General features: G+C 48.9%; 1 protein-coding gene across 1 annotated transcript; it reads left to right on the top strand.

Moving 5' to 3' along the window:
* The first annotated feature begins 2,569 nt into the window (after window positions 1-2,569).
* PRDX6 (peroxiredoxin 6) lies at window positions 2,570-20,247 on the top strand. Its single transcript, XM_073571518.1, has 5 exons — window positions 2,570-2,729; window positions 18,145-18,301; window positions 18,690-18,836; window positions 19,174-19,320; window positions 19,693-20,247. The coding sequence occupies exons 1-5, from the start codon at window positions 2,638-2,640 to the stop codon at window positions 19,822-19,824; spliced, it is 675 nt and encodes a 224-aa protein (XP_073427619.1). The 5' UTR covers window positions 2,570-2,637; the 3' UTR covers window positions 19,825-20,247.
* Window positions 20,248-21,235: the final 988 nt, after the last annotated feature.

Here is a 21,235-nt window from a genome sequence, read left to right as displayed (position 1 = left end):
TACTGAGCTCGTCCTCGTGGCCTGTGTACTGCCCGCTCTCCTGATACTGAACTCGTCCTCGTGGCCTGTGGACTGCCCGCTCTCGTGATACTGAGCTCGTCCTCGTGGCCTGTGTACTGCCCGCTCTCCTGATACTGAGCTCGTCCTCGTGGCCTGTGGACTGCCCGCTCTCGTGATACTGAGCTCGTCCTCCTGGCCTGTGTACTGTCCACTCTCCTGATACTGAGCTCGTCCTCCCGGCCTGTGTACTGCCTGCTTTCCTGATACTGTGCTCGTCCTCGTGGCCTGTGTACTGCCCGCTCTCCTGATACTGAGCTCACCCTCGTGGCCTGTGTACTGCCCGCTGTCCTGATACTGTGCTCGTCCTCGTGGCCTGTGTACTGCCCGCTCTCCTGATACTGAGCTCATCCTCCTGGCCTGTACACTGCCCACTCTCCTGATACTGAGCTCATCCTCTTGGCCTGTGTACTGCCCGCTCTCCTGATACTGTGCTCGTCCTCGTGGCCTGTGTACTGCCCGCTCTCCTGATACTGAGCTCGTCCTCCTGGCCTGTGCACTGCCTGCTCTCCTGATACTGAGCTCATCCTCGTGGCCTGTGTACTGCCTGCTCTTCTAATACTAAGCTCGTCCTCCTGGCCTGTGTACTGCCTGCTTCCGATACTGTGCTCGTCCTCCTGGCCCGTGTACTGCCCGCTGTCCTGATACTGAGCTCACCCTCGTGGCCTGTGTACTGCCCACTCTCCTGATACTGAGCTCGTCCTCCTGGCCTGTGTACTGCCCGCTCTCCTGATACTGTGCTCGCCCTCCTGGCCTGTGTACTGCCCGCTCTCCTGATACTGTGCTCGTCCTCCTGGCCTGTGTACTGCCCGCTCTCCGGATACTGTGCTCGTCCTCGTGGCCTGTGTACTGCCCGCTATCCTGATACTGTGCTCGTCCTAGTGGCCTGTGTACTGCCCGCTCTCCTGATACTGAGCTCGCCTTCCTGGCCTGTGTACTGCCCGCTCTCCTGATACGGTGCTCGCCCTCCTGGCCTGTGTACTGCCCGCTCTCCTGATACGGTGCTCGCCCTCCTGGCCTGTGTACTGCCCGCTCTCCTGATACTGAGCTCGTCCTCCTGGCTTGTGCACTGCCCGCTCTCCTGATACTGTGCTCGTCCTCCTGGCCTGTGTACTGCCCGCTCTCCTGATACTGAGCTCGTCCTCCTGGCCTGTGTACTGCCCACTCTCCTGATACTGTGCTCGTCCTCCTGGCCTGTGTACTGCCCGCTCTCCTGATACTGTGCTCGCCCTCCTGGCCCGTGTACTGCCCGCTCTCCTGATACTGAGCTTGTCCTCCTGGCCTGTGTACTGCCCGCTCTCCTGATACGGTGCTCGTCCTCCTGGCCTGTGTACGGCGCGCTCTCCTGATACTGAGCTCGTCCTCCTGGCCTGTGTACTGCCCGCTCTCCTGATACTGAGCTTGTCCTCCTGGCCTGTGTACTGCCCGCTCTCCTGATACGGTGCTCGTCCTCCTGGCCTGTGTACTGCCGCTCTACTGATACGGTGCTCGTCCTCCTGGCCTGTGTACTGCCCGCTCTACTGATACGGTGCTCGTCCTCCTGGCCTGTGTACTGCCGCTCTACTGATACGGTGCTCGTCCTCCTGGCCTGTGTACTGCCCGCTCTACTGATACGGTGCTCGTCCTCCTGGCCTGTGTACTGCCCGCTCTACTGATACGGTGCTCGTCCTCCTGGCCTGTGTACTGCCCGCTCTACTGATACGGTGCTCGTCCTCCTGGCCTGTGTACTGCCCGCTCTACTGATACGGTGCTCGTCCTCCTGGCCTGTGTACTGCCCGCTCTTCTGATACGGTGCTCGTCCTCCTGGCCTGTGTACTGCCCGCTCTACTGATACGGTGCTCGTCCTCCTGGCCTGTGTACTGCCCGCTCTACTGATACGGTGCTCGTCCTCCTGGCCTGTGTACTGCCTGCTCTCCCGCTGAGTTTTGCTTATAGGCCAATTCGTATTCGTAGATATTGACAGGAAGCTGACTACTTGGCTCTCTGTATTCAACATTATAGGAGTTTTCCAGTTTTAGACCAGCGGTCACCAAACATTTGCTCCAAAGTAAAACAATAGAACCAAACATGTAAAAAACAGTGCTGCTCGTCCCCCGCTCCATCACTATCTCTCCGCCTCTGTGGTGAAGTCCCGACTATAGAGTATATCACCGCTACTGTCAATCACAGCGTTCAGCCATGTAAATGGCATTATAGCTGCTGAGCACAGGGATTGGCTGCAGCGTTGATGTAATCTGTAGTCATGACGTCACGGGGACCTGCGCGTATTTTACAGAGGAAATAATGTCTTGCTGTCAGAGGAGCCTTGGTGTCATGGTGGTCAGAACAGAGCAGCACAAGCACGTGAACTGCAGAGCATAGAGCTGCCAACCTCCAGCAGCTAAGGTTACGCCAGAGCAGAACACACAGCGCCTGCGCAAAGGCACACCCACCAACGCTCATTAGATATTGACCACGCCCACACCTGTCTGCCCAATAGCACAACGGCACGCCCCTTCCTGTATCCCCGCCCCCTCCATTAGTGGGCGCTGCGGTGAGGTCTCTGCTGAGCTGTCAGTCCTGATTCGCTCTGTCGTCGCCATGCCCGGACTGCTCCTCGGCGATGTCTTCCCGGACTTCGAGGCCGATACAACGATCGGCCATATCCGGTTCCATGACTTCCTAGGAGATTCGTAAGTGTCTGAGAAGCGGCGGATAGCGACTGTTGTATAACCGCACAGGATCCTGCTCGGAGCGGGGAGCTTGCTGGGACTTGTGGTTCTGGAAGCTGGATCCCGGTGTCTTGCATAGCCTTGTGATGTGTAGACGGGATGCACCGGCGGCTGCTGACGGCGGATCCTTGTCACGACAGTGAGTGACAGATCGTGACGACGCCGGCTCCTTCCTGCCCTGTGTGCCGGGGTCTCAGGGGCCCTGACCGGACGCTGAGGATCCCTCTGTCCCGTGCTGCTGCTGCGGGACACTTCTATCTGGGTGTGCGGGCCTCCCCCGTGCGGTGTGCTGCTGCGGGACACTTCTATCTGGGTGTGCGGGCCTCCCCCGTGCGGTGTGCGGGCCTCCCCCGTGCGGTGTGCTGCTGCGGGACACTTCTATCTGGGTGTGCGGGCCTCCCCCGTGCGGTGTGCTGCTGCGGGACACTTCTATCTGGGTGTGCGGGCCTCCCCCGTGCGGTGTGCGGCCTCCCCCGTGCGGTGTGCTGCTGCGGGACACTTCTATCTGGGTGTGCGGGCCTCCCCCGTGCGGTGTGCTGCTGCGGGACACTTCTATCTGGGTGTGCGGGCCTCCCCCGTGCGGTGTGCTGCTGCGGGACACTTCTATCTGGGTGTGCGGGCCTCCCCCGTGCGGTGTGCTGCTGCGGGACACTTCTATCTGGGTGTGCGGGCCTCCCCCGTGCGGTGTGCTGCTGCGGGACACTTCTATCTGGGTGTGCGGGCCTCCCCCGTGCGGTGTGCTGCTGCGGGACACTTCTATCTGGGTGTGCGGGCCTCCCCCGTGCGGTGTGCTGCTGCGGGACACTTCTATCTGGGTGTGCGGGCCTCCCCCGTGCGGTGTGCGGCCTCCCCCGTGCGGTGTGCTGCTGCGGGACACTTCTATCTGGGTGTGCGGGCCTCCCCCGTGCGGTGTGCTGCTGCGGGACACTTCTATCTGGGTGTGCGGGCCTCCCCCGTGCGGTGTGCTGCTGCGGGACACTTCTATCTGGGTGTGCGGGCCTCCCCCGTGCGGTGTGCTGCTGCGGGACACTTCTATCTGGGTGTGCGGGCCTCCCCCGTGCGGTGTGCTGCTGCGGGACACTTCTATCTGGGTGTGCGGGCCTCCCCCGTGCGGTGTGCGGGCCTCCCCCGTGCGGTGTGCGGGCCTCCCCCGTGCGGTGTGCGGGCCTCCCCCGTGCGGTGTGCGGGCCTCCCCCGTGCGGTGTGCTGCTGCGGGACACTTCTATCTGGGTGTGCGGGCCTCCCCCGTGCGGTGTGCTGCTGCGGGACACTTCTATCTGGGTGTGCGGGCCTCCCCCGTGCGGTGTGCTGCTGCGGGACACTTCTATCTGGGTGTGCGGGCCTCCCCCGTGCGGTGTGCGGCCTCCCCCGTGCGGTGTGCTGCTGCGGGACACTTCTATCTGGGTGTGCGGGCCTCCCCCGTGCGGTGTGCTGCTGCGGGACACTTCTATCTGGGTGTGCGGGCCTCCCCCGTGCGGTGTGCTGCTGCGGGACACTTCTATCTGGGTGTGCGGGCCTCCCCCGTGCGGTGTGCTGCTGCGGGACACTTCTATCTGGGTGTGCGGGCCTCCCCCGTGCGGTGTGCTGCTGCGGGACACTTCTATCTGGGTGTGCGGGCCTCCCCCGTGCGGTGTGCGGGCCTCCCCCGTGCGGTGTGCGGGCCTCCCCCGTGCGGTGTGCGGGCCTCCCCCGTGCGGTGTGCGGGCCTCCCCCGTGCGGTGTGCTGCTGCGGGACACTTCTATCTGGGTGTGCGGGCCTCCCCCGTGCGGTGTGCGGGCCTCCCCCGTGCGGTGTGCGGGCCTCCCCCGTGCGGTGTGCTGCTGCGGGACACTTCTATCTGGGTGTGCGGGCCTCCCCCGTGCGGTGTGCGGGCCTCCCCCGTGCGGTGTGCTGCTGCGGGACACTTCTATCTGGGTGTGCGGGCCTCCCCCGTGCGGTGTGCTGCTGCGGGACACTTCTATCTGGGTGTGCGGGCCTCCCCCGTGCGGTGTGCGGGCCTCCCCCGTGCGGTGTGCTGCTGCGGGACAGAGGTGTGTGGATCGTCTCATCGGCGCTATACCGGGGGTTATAGGATGTTGGTGTGACTCACTGGAGAGTGATCGGAGCTGTCACATATAGAAAGATCAGAATTTATAGGAGGGTTTTGTTTTTTTTCCACCTAAAACAGGGGTCTCAAACTCCGTTTCCCCTGGGGCCGCTGGAGGTAGAATCTGGGTGAGGCTGGGCCGCATCAGGTTTTCAACAAGAAAAGCTCTTACAAAAACATTCCGGTGTTATCAAATGTCTATTTATTTTTTTAACACAAGATGAAAAAAATAAACAATCAGTAATAAAATGAAAATGATAATACAGAAATGTGAAATGTGGCTCTGTGCATCTTGAAGTCTACAAATCTGTGATCAAATTCCTCCTGTAGCTTCAAAGTGACATCCGTATACTCCTCACCACTGACTGGCGCGCCTGCTTCCGTGAGCGCCTTGCATGATGGGAAATGGCCAAGGTTTGTCTGAGAAAGCTGGGCTTTCCATAACACGAGGTTTGTAGAGAATGCTCTCGCGTTGTCACAGGCAGCACTGACAAGTTGCCCCTGGACTTGTAACTTCTTGTTCAGTACATTAAGCTCATGTGCGATATCACCAGTAAGGCTGAGTTCACACGTGGCGTTTTTTTTCCGCGTTTCCGCAGCGGTTTTAACGCGATTTTGCCGTGAAAAATAAGCATCTCATGCAATCCTATGGGATTCCGCAATGCTGTGCTAATGCTGCGGTTTTTACCGCGGCGGAATCGCTTCACGGTAAAAAAACGCAGCATGCTCATTAATTTAGCGGAATCGCGACGATCCCGCACCCATAGGAATGCATTGTTCTGCTTACTTCCCGCATGTGGCTGTGCACACCATGTGAAAAATAAGCAGAACATTTGCGGATGGTACCCACGGTCCGGAGGAGACTGTCCTCTGGGCTTTGGGCACCATATCCCTGTAAAAAATAGAATTTAAAATTAAAAATGGTGTTATTCTTACCTTCCGACGTCCCATGCAGCCTTCCCGCCTCTCTCCACGCTCTCGTTCCCAGTAATTCTTTGCGACAATGCCCGCGATGACGGACGTCATCGCGGGCATTTTCGCAAAGGATTACTGGGAACGAGAGCGTGGAGAGAGGCGGGAAGGCTGCGCGGGATGTCGGAAGGTAAGAATAACACCATTTTTTTAAATTATTTTTTACATTTTCTTTTACTATTGATGCTGCATAGGCGGCCTCAGTAATAAAAAGTTGGTCACACTTGTCAAACACTGTTTGACGAGTGTGACCAACCTGTCAATCAGTTCTCCAAGCGATGCTACAGATCTCTTGGAAAACGCTAGTTTTTCCACTGGAAAATGGCGGGAATTTAAAATGCGATTTTCTCGCGAAATGGAATTCCGGAACTCTAGCGGAAATTATCGCAAGAGTTCCGGAATTCCATTCCGCGGGAAAATCGCTACGCGTGAACTTAGCCTAAAAGCGAAGTCCATGAGCCATTTTGGATCACTTAGCACAGGAGCAGCAGCCCCATCTTTCTCCGTGAAGGCTTTCACTTCTGCTCTCAACTCAAAAAATCTCTTCAATATGTTTCCCCTGCTGAGCCGACATACCTCGGTGAAGTGGAGTCAGAATATGGGGATGTGCTCTATTTCCTCTAAAAAAAAAAAAAAAAAAAAACACGAAACCTTCTGTGGTTTAAGCCCCTGGATCTGATTTGGTTGATGCATTTCACAACGAAAGTTATCACATTGTCAAACTTCAGGCAAAGTGCCTGCTGATGGATAATGTAGAGCAATGACCTCCTCCACACCTTCCTCTTCCAGTTTTTTTTTTAACAAGTGACACCAGTCCATTTTTCCTCCCTGTCACTGATGGCGCTCCATCAGTTGTTATTCCAACAAACCTCCTCCAAGGTAAACCGGCATTCTCAATGGCGTCACACAGCTGGTGACATACCTCCTGCGCGGTGGTCTGGCCATGCATTGGAATCACTGTGAGCAACTCCTCTGTGACTTCAAAATTGTCATCAACACCACGGCCATAGATTGCGAGCTGGGCAGTGTCGGTGATGTCTGTGGTCTCATCAAGAGCGGCTGAGTAGACACGGAAACATTTTGCTTTCTCACACAGTTGATCACAAATGTCACTGGACAGGTCAGAACTGCGCTCTGCTGCGGTGTTGGCAGAAAGGCTGATGTTGCTACACTGACCTTTCTTTTCTGGACAGACAATACTCGCAGCCTGTAATATGCACTTTTTTTTTTTTTTTTACAAATTCTCCTTCTTTGAATGGCTTTCCTGCTTTAGCAATCATCTCACTAACCACGTAGCTAGCTTCCACTGCTGCAGCATTCTCTTTAGTTGCTTTCTTAAAGAAATCTTGTTGCCTCAGTAGATATCGTTTAAGATTAGCCGCCTGGTTGGCTCTTTCATCTCCCTGGTATTTTGCAGACTCCTCAGCATGTCTAGTTATGTAATGACGTTTCAAATTGTATTCTTTGTGCGCTGCATCTTTCTCTGGGCAAATAAGACATGTCGGGATGCCCCTGTGCTCAACAAAGAAATATTGCACTTCCCACTTTTCCTGAAATTGCCTGTGCTCATCACCAACCTTTCTCTTCACTGCAGGCTTTGAAAAAGACATGTTTGGGGCTGTGTAATAGTTCCACTTGGTGTCACTGTTTCACCGATGCATCTTTTCCACTTTTTTTCTGTCCCACTGAGCAGCAATTTCCGCGGCCGCCTCGGCTTCTGAGCCTGGGGTAATGGCGCAAGTTCGCAATAAGGCCGGCTGATGTCCCGCCTCCGAGAGCAATATACCGCACCACCCCACTGCGCATTCTGAACCCGGCGCACCTGAGTCTGTGGCGCGGTCCAGTCCCTGCTCGGCTGCTCCTGCTGCATGTGTTGTGAGTGTGACTCATACGCCTTGCCTGCTGACAGCAGGCTCCTGTGACTGTCTAGCCATCATCATACTCCCCTCCTCCTGCTGCAGCTCCGATGGTCCAGCGCCGACATCTTCTTCCTGTATGAGCGCGCGGTCACACGTCACGTGGTACCGCTCATTAAGCTCATGAATATGGGCGCAACGCCTATGAGAGTGGAGTGGCGTCCATATTCATGACCTTAATGAGCGGTACTAAGTATGACTGGGATTTCACATACTAGACTAGGCCGTGTTTCTCGCATGTATGATCTTGACCAATGTGAGGGCCACAAACTATTGTCCCGAGGGCCCATGAGGTGAGGTCCGCAAACTATTGTCCCAAGGGCTGCAGTTGGCATGCAGGCCGCGAGTTTGAGACCCCTGACCTAAAAGAAAAATTTGTAATCTGCTTAAGTTTGTATCATGTGTGTTATATGGGGGTGTTCAGCAGACTGCGCGCTGTATACGGTCATGTAAAGGGTATATATGGCGGTGTTCTTCATCAGCTGCATTAACACTGTATGATGGTCGTGTTGCAGTGTTCTTATATGTTGAATCCTGCGCTCTTGTAAGGCGGCTACTGATAGACGAGCAGAACATGCACGCGTTCGTCAGGTGAAATGATCTTTTCTGCAGCACAAGCGATCGTTATTCTCAGTGGTGTATGATTCGTCCTGTGTAAACCAGACTCGTGCAGCCGAGGGCCATGGCGGTCCGCGCACAGTGGTCGCTCTGTGCACACTTCCTGTGGTCTGCCTGTGTACACAGGATATCAAATAACCATTTACCGATTGGCGGTCGTATCGTGCCGCCGGTCAGTCCATGGACTCGCCCATAGAGTAGGGCTCACACGTTACATATCTGGTGTGGATATCTGAAGTAAAATCAAGTCATATTTTCTGTTCTTATTCACACTTTAGTAAGGCTGTGTGCACACGTTGCGGATTTTGATGCGTTTTTGGACGCCCAGAATTGCATCAAATCCGCAGTGTAGTGCACCGCCAATGTTAGTCTATGGGAAATTCAGAATTGCTGTGCACATGCTGTGGAAAAATCTGCGCAGATTTTCAGCATTTTATTTTCCACAGCATGTCATTTCTTCTTGCGGATCTGCAGGGTTTCTTTCTGGACCCATTGACTACCATTGAGTCAAGCAAAACAAACAAAAACACACATACAGTACATACAGCTAATCCACGACGCCCTCAATCACCTGTTTAAAATAAATAAACCAATAGTATACTCCCTGTTTTGATGTAATAACGATTGTCCCATGATCTCCAGGGGCTTCCTCGGCTATTAATATCAGCCCGCAGCTGTCTGCATAGCCTTTTCTCACTATTAATTATAGGGGGATCCCAAGGGTTGTTTTTTTTTTGTTTTTTTTTTTTGGGGGGGGGGGGGGGGTCCCCCTATTTTAGTAACCAGTAAAAGCTAAATATACAGCTGTGAGCTGATATTCATAACCTTGAAACATCCATTGGCATTAACCCCTTCCTAGGTTATAAACATCGGCCCCCAGTCGCCGGCTTTCCCTCTCTGGTGCAGAAAACTGTGTGGGATCCCACGCCTTTTTTTTTTTTTTTTTTTTTTTTTTTTTTACATTAAACAAATATTGCGTAGGTCGGGGTCACATATGCGAGAAACTCGCACGAGTCTTGCACCTTAGTACCCGACACTTGGGATCGGAGTGTGTGGCTGTGTGTATTTTTATGCAGCGAATGCTCTGGTCCCGAGTGCCAGGTACTGAGGTGTGAGACTTGTGCGAGTTTCTCGCAAGTGTAACCCTGGCCTAACGCCGATTTTGTGTTTGTTTTTTCTTTATTTACCTCTTTATATACCATTTTATTATGTTTATTACTAAACATCGGGCTTGGTATTTATCTGTGTGTGTAAACATTATTCTTCAATAGAGTATGTAAGAAGAGGTTGGACAAGGAAATTACATCACTATTTTTTTTTTTTTTTTTTAAATATATCTTTAGCCTACAAAAACGCATACAAATCCGCATGAAAAAGCGCATAAACGTGGATTTTTACCATGGGAAGGGTTCAGCTTCTCCTCTGCATGGTCTCCAGTTATGTTCCTCTTGGGTCAGCGCTTTTATAAATCTGCATTCCTGGCATGAAGCGGAGGTTAAATATTATATTAATATGCAGTGGTATCTGTGAAATGTGTGATCGTGCGGGCAGGCTCACTGCTGCTTTTTAACATGTTGCAGTCAGATAGTTCAAGTATCTGAAATATTCTGTGCACTTGGCAAAATCTCTATTCAGTTGTTCTGTGGCTGCCAAACGTGTTCTGTATCCGCACACAGCGCTCACGATCGACCTCTTTATACACTTTGGACTCTCATTGTGACTCAGCAAGAGATTGGCCATTGTTTTCTGCAAATAACAAGACTGACAATCCCTTCGAAACAGAAAACTGGTGTGTACAGGTGCAAACTAAGAACAGCCATCTGTATACAGAACAAAGCTGCACTCTATAGCGTTATGGCATTACTGGCTGCTCTAAATAATAGGAAAAAAATAAGATTCTTGACCCATAATTTGGCCAATTCATGCCCAGCAGCCAACAACAAGGCAATCTCCTATTGTGGGGACCTATCTAAAGTGAATCCTCTTAGGCTGAAGCCTGCATTTATGGGTAGTAGGATCATGCTGTAATTAAAACCATATCTCCAAACATCAGCCCATGGTTTTAATTGCATCAGAACCCTTCCTACTCATATAACTGCAAGCTTCAGCCTAATGTGAATTATGTCCTAGGTTAGGTTCCCAGCAAGAGGCGATCGCCTTGTTGTTGGTGCCGGGCATGAATTGGCAAAATGATGTGCTATGTATCTTCCTATTTTTCCTATTATCTAGAGCAGTTATGCAATTCATCTCATGTTCACATACTATAGCACTACAGGGTGCAGCTTTAATTGTTCTCTGCAGGATGCTTCATGAGCTTGAAAATGATTTGACAGCCTGACAAACCCTGGGAAGAATTTTTATTTTTTTTTTATCTTTAATGTCACTTTAGGGTATGTGAAGAGTTTTTAAAGGGATTCTGTCACCTACTTCATCAGCTGCTGGTACCGCCATCAGGGGCTTATCTACAGCATTCTGTAATGCTGTAGATAAGCCCCCGATGTAACCTGAAAGATAAGAAAAACGAGTTAGATTATACTCACCCTGGGGCGGTCCGGTTTTGGTCCGATGGGAGTCGCGGTCCGGCGCCTCCCATCTTCTAACGGTGACGTCCTCTTTGCTTCCCGTCGCGGGAGAGTTCCTGCACACTGCAGGACTCTGCTCTGCCCTTATGGGGCTAACAATAGGTGACAGATTCCCTTTAATGGCATCAAAAAGTTTTGTAAGGCTGAGTTCACGCGTGGCGTTTTTTTCGCGTTTCCGCGGCGGTTTTAACCGCGCGATTTTGCCGCGAAAACGCGAAAAATAAGCATCCCATGCATTCCTATGGGATTCAGCAATGCTGTGCTAATGCTGCGGTTTTTACCGCGGCGGAATCGCTTTGCGGTAAAACGCAGCATGCTCATTAATTTGCGGAATCGCGGCGATCCCGCACACATAGGAATGCATTGTTCCGGTTACTTCCCGCATGTGGCTGTGCACACCATGCGGAAAGTAAGCAGAACAATTGCGGATGGTACCCACGGTCCGGAGGAGAGGAGACTGTCCTCCAGGCTGAGAGTACCATATCCCTGTAAAAAATAGAATTTAAAATAAAAAATATTGTTATGCTTACCTTCCGGCGTCCCGCGCAGCATTCCCGCCTCTCTCCACGCTCCCAGTAATCCTTTGCGAAAATGCCCGCGATGACGTCCAGTCTCGCGGTCATTCGCGCGACGGCATCGCGATCCCGCGAGAACTGACGTCATCGCGGGCATTTTCGCAAAGGATTACTGGGAACGGATGCGTGGGACGTCGGAAGGTAAGAATAACACACCATTTTTTATTTTTATTTTTTTACATTCCATCTTTAACTACTGATGCTGCATAGGCGGCCTCAGTAGTAAAAAGTTGGTCACACTCGTCAGACACTGTTTGACGAGTGTGACCAACCTGTCAATCAGTTCTCCAAGCGATGCTTCAAATCGCTTGGAAAACGCTAGCATTTTGCAAGCTAAATACGCTTGCAAAATGCTAGTTTTTCCGCGGGAAAATCGTGGGAATTTAAAATGCGATTTTCCCGGGGAATGGAATTCCGGAATTCTCGCGAGAGTTCCGGTACGTGTGCACTTAGCCTAAGGGTTTCTTTCTCCCTTAGACGTTAAATGGAATCTGTCACCATGTTTTTGCTATGTAATCAGAGAGCAGCATGATGTAAAGGCAGAGATCCTGGTTTCAGGCATGTCACTTGATCGCTCAGCAGCTTACTGTAGTTTCAATAATATCAGTGTTTTATCAGCAGGAGATGATCACTGCAGGACTAGATGTTGTGGTGTGTCACAGTCCAGCTGGTCTGTTAACTCCACCCCTACTCCTGATTGGCAGATTGACAATCAGGGGTGTGGGCAGGGTTATATAGAGCTCAATATTCTGAGTACTGCTACACGTATAGGAGAGAAAACAGGGATTCTATCAGAATTGCAGCAAGCAGCCCAGTAAGTGACACATTGCTGGAATCAGGGTCTCAGTCTTTATATCATGCTGCAGTTTCATTAAAGGGAGTCTGTCACCCTTTTTTTTTTTTTTTTGGCTTGCAGCTGCTGGCATAGACATCGGGGGCTTATCTACAGCATTCTGTAATGCTGTAGATAAGCCTCCGATGTAACCTGAAAGATAAGAAAAACGCGTTATATTATACTCACCAGGGTGGGCGGTCCTGTCCGGTGGGCGTTGCGGTCCGGTCCTCCCTTCTTCATGCGATGACGTCCTATTCTCCCGTCCTGTAATGGCTACGGTGCAAGCGCACTGCTCTGCCCTGTTGAGGTCAGAGCAGAATTCTGCAGTGCGCAGGCGCCGGACCTCTCCTGACACCTGCGCACTCCAAGACTCTGCTCTGCCCTCAACAGGGCAGAGCAGTGCGCTTGCGCCGCAGCCATATCAGGACGGGAGAAGAGGACATCATCGCATGAAGAAGGGAGGCGTCGGACCGGAGTATAATATAACGTGTTTTTCTTATCTTTCAGGTTACATCGGAGGCTTATCTACAGCATCAGAGAATGCTGTAGATAAGCCCCCGATGTCTATGCTGGCAGCTGCAAGCCAAAAAAAAGGGTGACAGATTCCCTTTAACGTATATACTCGTGTAAGCTGAGTTTTTCAGCACACTTTTTTTTTTTTTTTTCTTTTGTGTGCTGAAAACGCCCCCCTCGGGTTATACACAAGTCATTGTCGAGGGAGAGCAGCGTCAGGAGCCGGCGGCTGTGGCTAAAGCCTGTGCCACTGCTAAATAACGCACACAGTGACCGCTGCAGCCACCCGCTTCCAGAAGACATCATATTCGCTCTCCTCCGCGCCGTCACTGCATCGCTGTTGGTCCCGATGCCGGCAGCTCTTCCTGTGCTGAGCGATCACCTGGCACCGCTCATTAAGGTAATGAATATGCACGCGTCTCCACTCCCATAGGTGTGGAGCGCATATTCATTACCTTAATGAGCGGTGCCATGTGATCGCTCAGTAGGAAGAGCTGCTGGAAGCCGGCACCAGCGAGATGCTGTGGGGGGCACGCTGGAGGAGGGTGAGTAGGATTATTATTATTATTATTATTATTATTATTATGGGAGCCACGCACAGCAGGACAGGAATGAGGGGACAATGCATACCCAGCATATACTCGTCAATAAGCTTACCCAGTTTTCCGTGGCAAAATTAGGGTATGTGCACACGGTGCGGATTCTGCTGTGGATCCGCAGCAGATTTAGGTGCATTGTACAGTACCATTGTTTTCAATGGTAAACTGGAAAACGCTGTGCACATGCTGCGGATTTTTCCACGCGGTTTTGCTGCGGTTTACAATCCGCAGCAGGTCAATTCTTTTGTGCAGAAACACTGCGGTTTCACACCTCATCCATTATGAGGTGTAAAACCACAGGACTTTAGTCCTGCGGATTTATCTGCGGTTTTTACTACAAAATCCGCAGAGCCAAAAAACTCCGTGTGCACTAGGGTGACCGCAAAAAATCGATGTCGGAATTTTGTCCGTCTGGACCCCACAAAATGATTCCCCTTTCCAGATATTGAGAGAGCCAAAATTTGAGCTCGATCAAACGACGTTAACCCGTGCCGCTCGTCGCTCAAAGTTTGAAAAAATCCAAATTGAGGTATTTTAAGATTTAGGTATTTTGCATAGTCTGTTAGACTATAAAGAATGTGACAACAACATTGCAGAAATAGCCCTGACCAAATTTTCGACCCATTTGTGGTATTTGAATGCAGAGTTGGTGGGATTATCATTTTTTGATCCCACCATTACAGACAATGAAAAGTTGTTAATGGCTAATAAATTGCTCAGTAGCACAGATGAACCATCAGAGCACGCTAGGGTTGTAAATCCAAAAGTTAGGAAAGAAAAATTAAAAGAGGTAGGAAGTAACCGACTTTAACGACCTTCTGACAAAAGATGAAGAACAAAAGCAATATGTCCTGCAAGTTGTAAGCAAATGCCGAGCATTATATTCTGACGTTTCAAAAACTACTTTAACAAAAGCTCTAGAATAGATTAGATAACTATGTAAAATTATCAACTCATGTAGGTTAGCGTGCTCTGATGGTTCATCTGTGCTACTGAGCAATTTATTAGCCATTAACAACTTTTCATTGTCTGTAATGGTGGGATCAAAAAACGATAATCCCACCAACTCTGCATTCAAATACCACAAATGGTTCGAAAATTTGGTCAGGGCTATTTCTGCAATGTTGTCACATTCTTTATAGTCTAACAGACTATGCAAAATACCTAAATCTTAAAATACCTCAATTTGGATTTTTCAAACTTTGAGCGACGAGCGGCACGGGTTAACGTCGTTTGATCGAGCTCAAATTTTGGCTCTCTCAATATCTGGAAAGGGGAATCGTTTTGTGGGGTCCAGACGAACAAGATTCTGACATTTTTTCCCCCCCCCATATGAGATCCGGTCACCCTAGTGTGCACTTACCCTTTTGTGCCTCGGCTTATACTCGAGTATATATATATGGTACATTTCAAAAACCTGCTGACTGTTTTAGTATATGCAATGAATTAAATGCTAACCTTTTGTGAGGCAATAATCCTAAAAAACTCTTTTACAAAACATTAAAAAACTTACTTCCAGGCATCTGTACCACTTTTGCAGTTTGCACACTGACTTCTATGGTAAAGTATGTAGTGGTTTCATACTGGAAAATGCCTGAAAATTGACAGCTGTTTCCACTTGGCACTTTCAAATCCTGACGTGGATAGAAAAAAATCCATTCAGGATTTTCAATGCTTTGTTTTTACATAAAGCTGAATAAGAAGAGTAGGCTGCCATAATCCAGCACTTCCCTTCAATAACAGTTAGCTGGCGTGAGTTTCTCGTGCTCCCGGCCTCGCCCTGCACCTCCTGGCATTGTGGGCAAGAGACATTACGTTTGCTAATCCTGTGACCTTTGTCTGGCACTGTGTACACTGCAAACATCTAAGGGTCCCGTCACACAGCGATCACTGATTTTGTGACGCATCAGCAATATCACAAGCGAGATCGCTGTGTGTGACGGGGATCAGCGACCGGCCCCCCTGCCGGTTATCGCTGATCGTGCTCGAGCGGCCTGGGCTGTTTTTTGATCGCCGGTCTCCCGCTGCCCAGCATGCATCGCTGTGTGTGGCAGCGAGAGATCAGCGACGCTGGTTTAGAATGTAAACGTCGGGTATCCAGGAGTCGCGCTGCTCCTGGATACCCAATGTTTACATTAGTAACCAGCGTCGCTGGTCCAGATCACTGGGGCTAACGATGTCCCAGCGATCCCATCATGTCGGATCGCTGAGACATCGCTTAGTGTAACGGGGGCTTAATGCCGGTTATATCTGATAGACTACCACCAAACCTTGGCTGCCAAATGTGAAATCTAACAGGTTGCTTTTTCCCACGGTTTCAATACTGTTTGCTGCTCCTTGCCCTCCTCTGCTGTATTAAAATATGGAGCGATTACATAACCATGAATATGCAATGTAAGATTTGGGCGCTCGGCCATATTGGAAGTGACAGGTTTCTACATGTGTCCTATTTCAAAGTCCTCCTCACCTGGAAGCACAGCTTCTACGAGAGAATACGGTGCCTCCTACAGGCACCATACTTCTCTTAAAGGTACATTCACATCTGTGTATATAAATTAGCTGAGATTCTCAGCCAGAAAAGGAGTGTTGGGCGAGTTGTGTTTTGTTTTTTTCTTCTCCTCACCTAGCATCCTTATGCCATGCAAGTGGTACGCGAGTGTACATTATTATTTTTTTTTTTTTCTCACCTAGCATGGGTATGCAATGTGTTTTTAACATGCAGTATTTGTCATTTCAAGCTAGTGTTCTAACTAATAAAACAATCTTCTATACAGATATAGATAGAAATGTCAGTGAGATATATGATCAGTGCTTTGCGTGTATATTTTTCTGTGCTTGTATTCAGCAAATAAAAGAAAATGGCATTGGGTCCCCCGTTATTTTTATTAACCAGCTGAGGGGAAGCAGAGAGCTGTTCTTAATAGTCTGGGAAGGGGGCAATAAGCTGCTGCTGCTTGACCCTTGCGGTGTTACTTCTGATTTTCCTTTTACCTGTGCAATCGGGTTTATTTATAGGACTGAAACGTCTGTTTTGGATTGCCTGAACAAATAAATATCTATAGTTTTCACATCCAAGTGTCAAGTTTACTTTACATACTTAAAGGGATAGGATCCTGTTGGGGCACTGAAACAGGAGTGCTGTGTTCTATTCTTTGACATTACAAAGCTGACATCTACTCTAAAACCATTACCCCACTTGCCAGTGCACCAGGGCAAACAGGAAGAGCTGAGGCTAAGCACCAGTATTGGTGCATCTAATGGATGTGCCATTGTTGGGGTAGCTGAGGGCTCGTGTTGTTCTGGGAGGGGACCAATATCTAAGGCCCCTCCCCAGCCTATTATCAGCCTGCAGCTGCTGCTTAGCATTTGGTGGTTATTAAACATGGGAAGACCTCACTTCATTTTTTTTTTTTCTTTGGGAGAGGGGGATCTCCCATTTAATAACCAGTAAAGGCTAAGTCAACAGCTCTAAGCTGATCTTAATAGCCTGGGAACCTTCATGTTTATTACCACCTTCCCAGACTTTGCATTAGCAGGTAAATAAAATAAGCCATTATTTTCATATTAGCTAACTATATGTACAGTAAGCTACACGCACTAATTATATATTTCAATTGCCTCTATTCTGACCAAGCTGTGAATTTGCTGTACTCGGCTGATGAAATGTGAAATCTCAGGTTTCCAATGTGATGGGTGCGTAAAAATCGCATAGGACAAGCATAGGTCCATGTGTTCTGCGTTGTGTGGGTTTTTTTTTTTACATGTCGCTTGCCGATTTTATGAGCAGACGTGAGCAAACCCTAAGACCATGTGGTTTACTACAATTTTACAATTTTTGTTGCACTTGGGAGTCAGAAAGCATGAAGTGTGCAAGGAGTCTAGAAAAGGAAATAAACCCCCTAGCCTCGGAGCTGAAAGACCTTGCCAAGCTTAGTATCTTGGTTTATTCTTTCCATACCTTTTCAAAACCCTGCCATAGGATCTGTGCACCCTGAATATTCATATAGTAAAACCAGACATAAATGAGCATGAATACAGTCTAAATCCAGACAAGCCATTCAACTGGATTTTTTATTCCATGGGTTAAGAGTGGTTGTATAAGACAATACGCTTTACTTTGCCCTTTATTTACAGAAGGTGCCAATGGGTCTGTAATGACTATCATGCAGGATCCAGACTTGTAGCTTGTCGTGTACATGGACCCTTTGTAGAAGAGCAGAGGGTGACGTGGCATCTATGGCCCCATAGGGGATAACTTTCCATCCTGGGAATCCCCATATCCATCAGATGGGAGAACTTCCTGATCACTTGCAAAAACGGGGCTCTGGCTCCTCTATTGTGCCCTGTTGTGAATGGGGCAGAGGGGCACATACCTTGCATAAGGGACTGTTGGAAATGGCCCGGCACTGTACTTTTGCTGCCAGCCCCATAGACAATGAATAGAATGCATTTTGAGCATACATATCTGCTTCATCAATATGGGGCTCTACAGGGCCTTGCTTTTAGGATCCAGAGCCTTGTACTCAGTCAGAAGCCCAAAAATCACTAATTTATCGCTTATTCTAAAGATGAGGGTTCTGTCAAAGGTCGCGAGCCACTTTTTACTTGGCTTTTCTAGCTACAGAATTCTGCATTATAGTTGACTCCAATTTATATGAAACACTACTTGTATTTGTCAGATGGGGTGTTCTCTTCTCACATCCGAGGGACTATACGCCGGTATGTACCACAGAGCTGGGTCGGGCTGTAAAGATGGCACCGGAATTCAAGAAACGAAATGTCCGCATGATCGCCCTGTCCATAGATTCTGTGCCAGATCACTTCGGCTGGAGCAAGGTAAATGCTTAATTCTTAATAGGTTTTACCTGTGATTGGGAAACTGTCTCATACAGTAGTTGGAAAGATGAAAGGAAGAGAAAGTGGGGGTTGATAGAGAGCCACCCTTGGGTGTTGGCCAAAGCTCCTTACCAGGCTTGTACGTTCATGGCCGGCCTCCCTCTTCTCATGATTGAGCTTTGTGAACATGTGGCGCGTTCTTGCCCTTCTACAGCCCTTTTAATCCGATGTGTTCAGATAATGTAGTGCATTGGCTACATTTACGTGCACCATGCGTCTTTGAATAGGCTTTTTGCACCAGTAATGACTTGTGGTCCTTCTCTAGCGCTGGCTGCATGGGAAGCTCATTTACTTCACCTTTTCATTCCATGTTCTGTGTTTTCTACAGGACATAAATGCTTACAACTGTGAGGAGCCCACAGAGACCCTACCCTTCCCAATAATTGCTGACCCCAAAAGGGACCTTGCTGTAAAACTGGGTATGCTGGATCCTGATGAGAAGGACAATGATGGGATGCCTGTGACAGCCCGATGTGTGAGTATTGATTTCCTCATAGGGAAACCAGATTGAAGTCACTTTTCTTGTTGCATGCATTGACTGTTTTTTTTTTTTTGTTTTTTTTTTTATCTTCACCAAACTCTAAAGAAACGGCAATGAATTGGGGCCAAAAGGCTGCACGCGGGCGGCGCCATGCTACTGTGACTTGTAATTGACCTAAAATCATTGCAGTGGTGTAGTAAGCACAAACGCCTAACTCATTGCTGTATTGTATTTCTTTATAGCTTGGGGACATGCCTACAGCTCGAACTTTGTGCATATTGCATGTGATCAGTATATAATGACCTACTGAAGCTTGTCTTTTGTCTTGTAGGTGTTCATCATTGGTCCAGATAAGAAAATGAAGCTGTCAATCTTGTATCCAGCAACCACCGGTAGAAATTTTGATGAGATCTTGAGGGTTGTAGACTCCCTTCAGCTAACGGCCGACCACAATGTTGCAACTCCTGTAGACTGGAAGGTAATAACCCCTGATGGCGCAGCACCATAATAGTACGTGGTGGGTTCCCGTGAGTTGATGGTTGTATGTCGGCACAATGACGTCACGAACTGAGCCCCAAAGGGTCTTGTTGTAATGCGGCACTCTAATACCGGGTAGAGGTATTTGTGGAGAAGAAGGTGGCAGAAAAACTTTTTTCTTGCTTTGCCTAAATCCGCTTTATTGTACAACTTTAATTTCTCTAACATCTCGACTGTGTTTCCACTGCATTTCTCCAACTCTGGCACAGAAATGCTAGTTACAGCTACAATCAATATTGTGCAATCTAAGCCGTTGTTTAAAGAAAGCCTTTATGCAATCCGCTGTAATCAGATTCTCTTTTCCCTTTATCAGCCTGGCGAGAGAGTTATGGTTCCTCCAAATGTTCCTGAGGCAGAAGCTAGTAAGATCTTCACCTGTGGAGTTTTCACCAAAGACCTACCTTCTGGGAAGAAATATCTGAGATATACAGCACAGCCAAAATAAAAGATTTCTTCTGCTGAGGAAGAGGTTTCCCATAATTTTACAGATAAAATCATCTAATTGACCTTCTGTGATTGTCCTCTTAATGAGCTACAAAGTCTTTAAAGTGGCTTGAAAATTGCATTCCAGATCTTAAATTCGCCAATCCTCATAACGGAGAGATGGAGAACTCCTGGCACTTCGGAAGAATAATATCAGATCTAATTATGTATTACCTACTAGATGTTCTTGCATTTGACCTCAATGTCACAAAAAAAACAACAACCCTGAATGCTAAGCCCTTGCCATATGCCATTCACACAGTGCCTTTCTCACTACATTGTAAAATAATGCATTTGTGCAACTGTACTTGATATGGGGGGGGTCTCGTATCTTGATATCACTCTGAGCAATATGGAATAAATTCTCCTGTTTATTACACATGTATTTTGTAGTTGCAAGTCTAATTTGTTAGACCCCATACAACTGCGTTTCATGTATTTTTGGCTGTAATTTTTCTACCTTTCCCAGACCAAAGGGCTGCAAAGTGAATTGCTGAAACATGTCCAAGTTTAGTACAACTGGTGGCCCCACCTTGCCCAGTCTCATGAATGGGTAGATACAAACACCAGCTAAGGTTGCGCTTGAGTGCTGTTCATTTTTCACTTGGCAATGCCAGTAGAAGCCCGGAAAACTCCCAAATGTTTCTCCTCCCCAGCACTCGATCCTGAAGAACATTGGCCACAACAACCAAAAATGGATGTAAATTTGAAGCTGCACGTTGAGTATATAAAATTAAACTAATTTCTACCTAAAAGTTAATGCACGAATTGAAGTTCAAGCACTTTTAACCCCTTAACGACCGCCAATACGCCTTTAAACGGCAGCAGTTAAGGGTAGTCATTCCTCAGCGCCACTTTTTATCAACGCTACCAGGGGGTAGCTGAGACACCAGAGAATATGATTCGGGTCGGTTTTTACAGTCCCCAGTGTTGCAATCACCATTATTTACCGAATAACGGTGACCGCAAAGAAAAGTCTGATCTCCCATTTATTTCTCTCTCCTCTGATATGATCTAGCATATCAGAGGAGAGAGAAATGAGGTACCACCATCTGTCCCCCAGCATCTTCTTCTGGGAAGAAAATGGCGGGCGCATGCGCAGTACGCCCACCGAGGCCGGCCGGCACTCTGCAACAACAGATTTATCCTATTGGCTCATCTTGATCACTACGACAGACCCTATCACAGTCATCAAAATAAAAAAATAGTAAATCATCCCCACCTCCCTTAGTTAGGTGAAAAAAATTTATATTTTTCCGTTGGGGTTAGGGTTGGAGTTAGAATAAGGGGGTTTCCACGGTTTAGGTACATCAGGGGTTCTCCAAACGCAACATGTCGTCCACCATTGATTCCAGACAATTTTGCGTTCAAAA

Source organism: Dendrobates tinctorius, unplaced genomic scaffold (genome assembly GCF_039654945.1).
Source record: "Dendrobates tinctorius isolate UK_male_01 unplaced genomic scaffold, ASM3965494v1 ptg000029l, whole genome shotgun sequence".
In the NCBI taxonomy this organism is placed as follows: domain Eukaryota; kingdom Metazoa; phylum Chordata; class Amphibia; order Anura; family Dendrobatidae; genus Dendrobates; species Dendrobates tinctorius.
Note: the sequence above shows the minus strand (reverse complement) of the source record. Positions and strands in the feature narration are given on the sequence as shown.

Bases quoted from the DNA above. Each gene is read 5' to 3' on its own strand.
- PRDX6 (XM_073571518.1), top strand. From the start codon at position 2,638: ATGCCCGGACTGCTCCTCGGCGATGTCTTCCCGGACTTCGAGGCCGAT. The intron at 18,302-18,689 runs GTAAATGCTTAA...TGTTTTCTACAG, and splicing joins ATCACTTCGGCTGGAGCAAG to GACATAAATGCTTACAACTG. The intron at 19,321-19,692 runs GTAATAACCCCT...TCCCTTTATCAG, and splicing joins CAACTCCTGTAGACTGGAAG to CCTGGCGAGAGAGTTATGGT.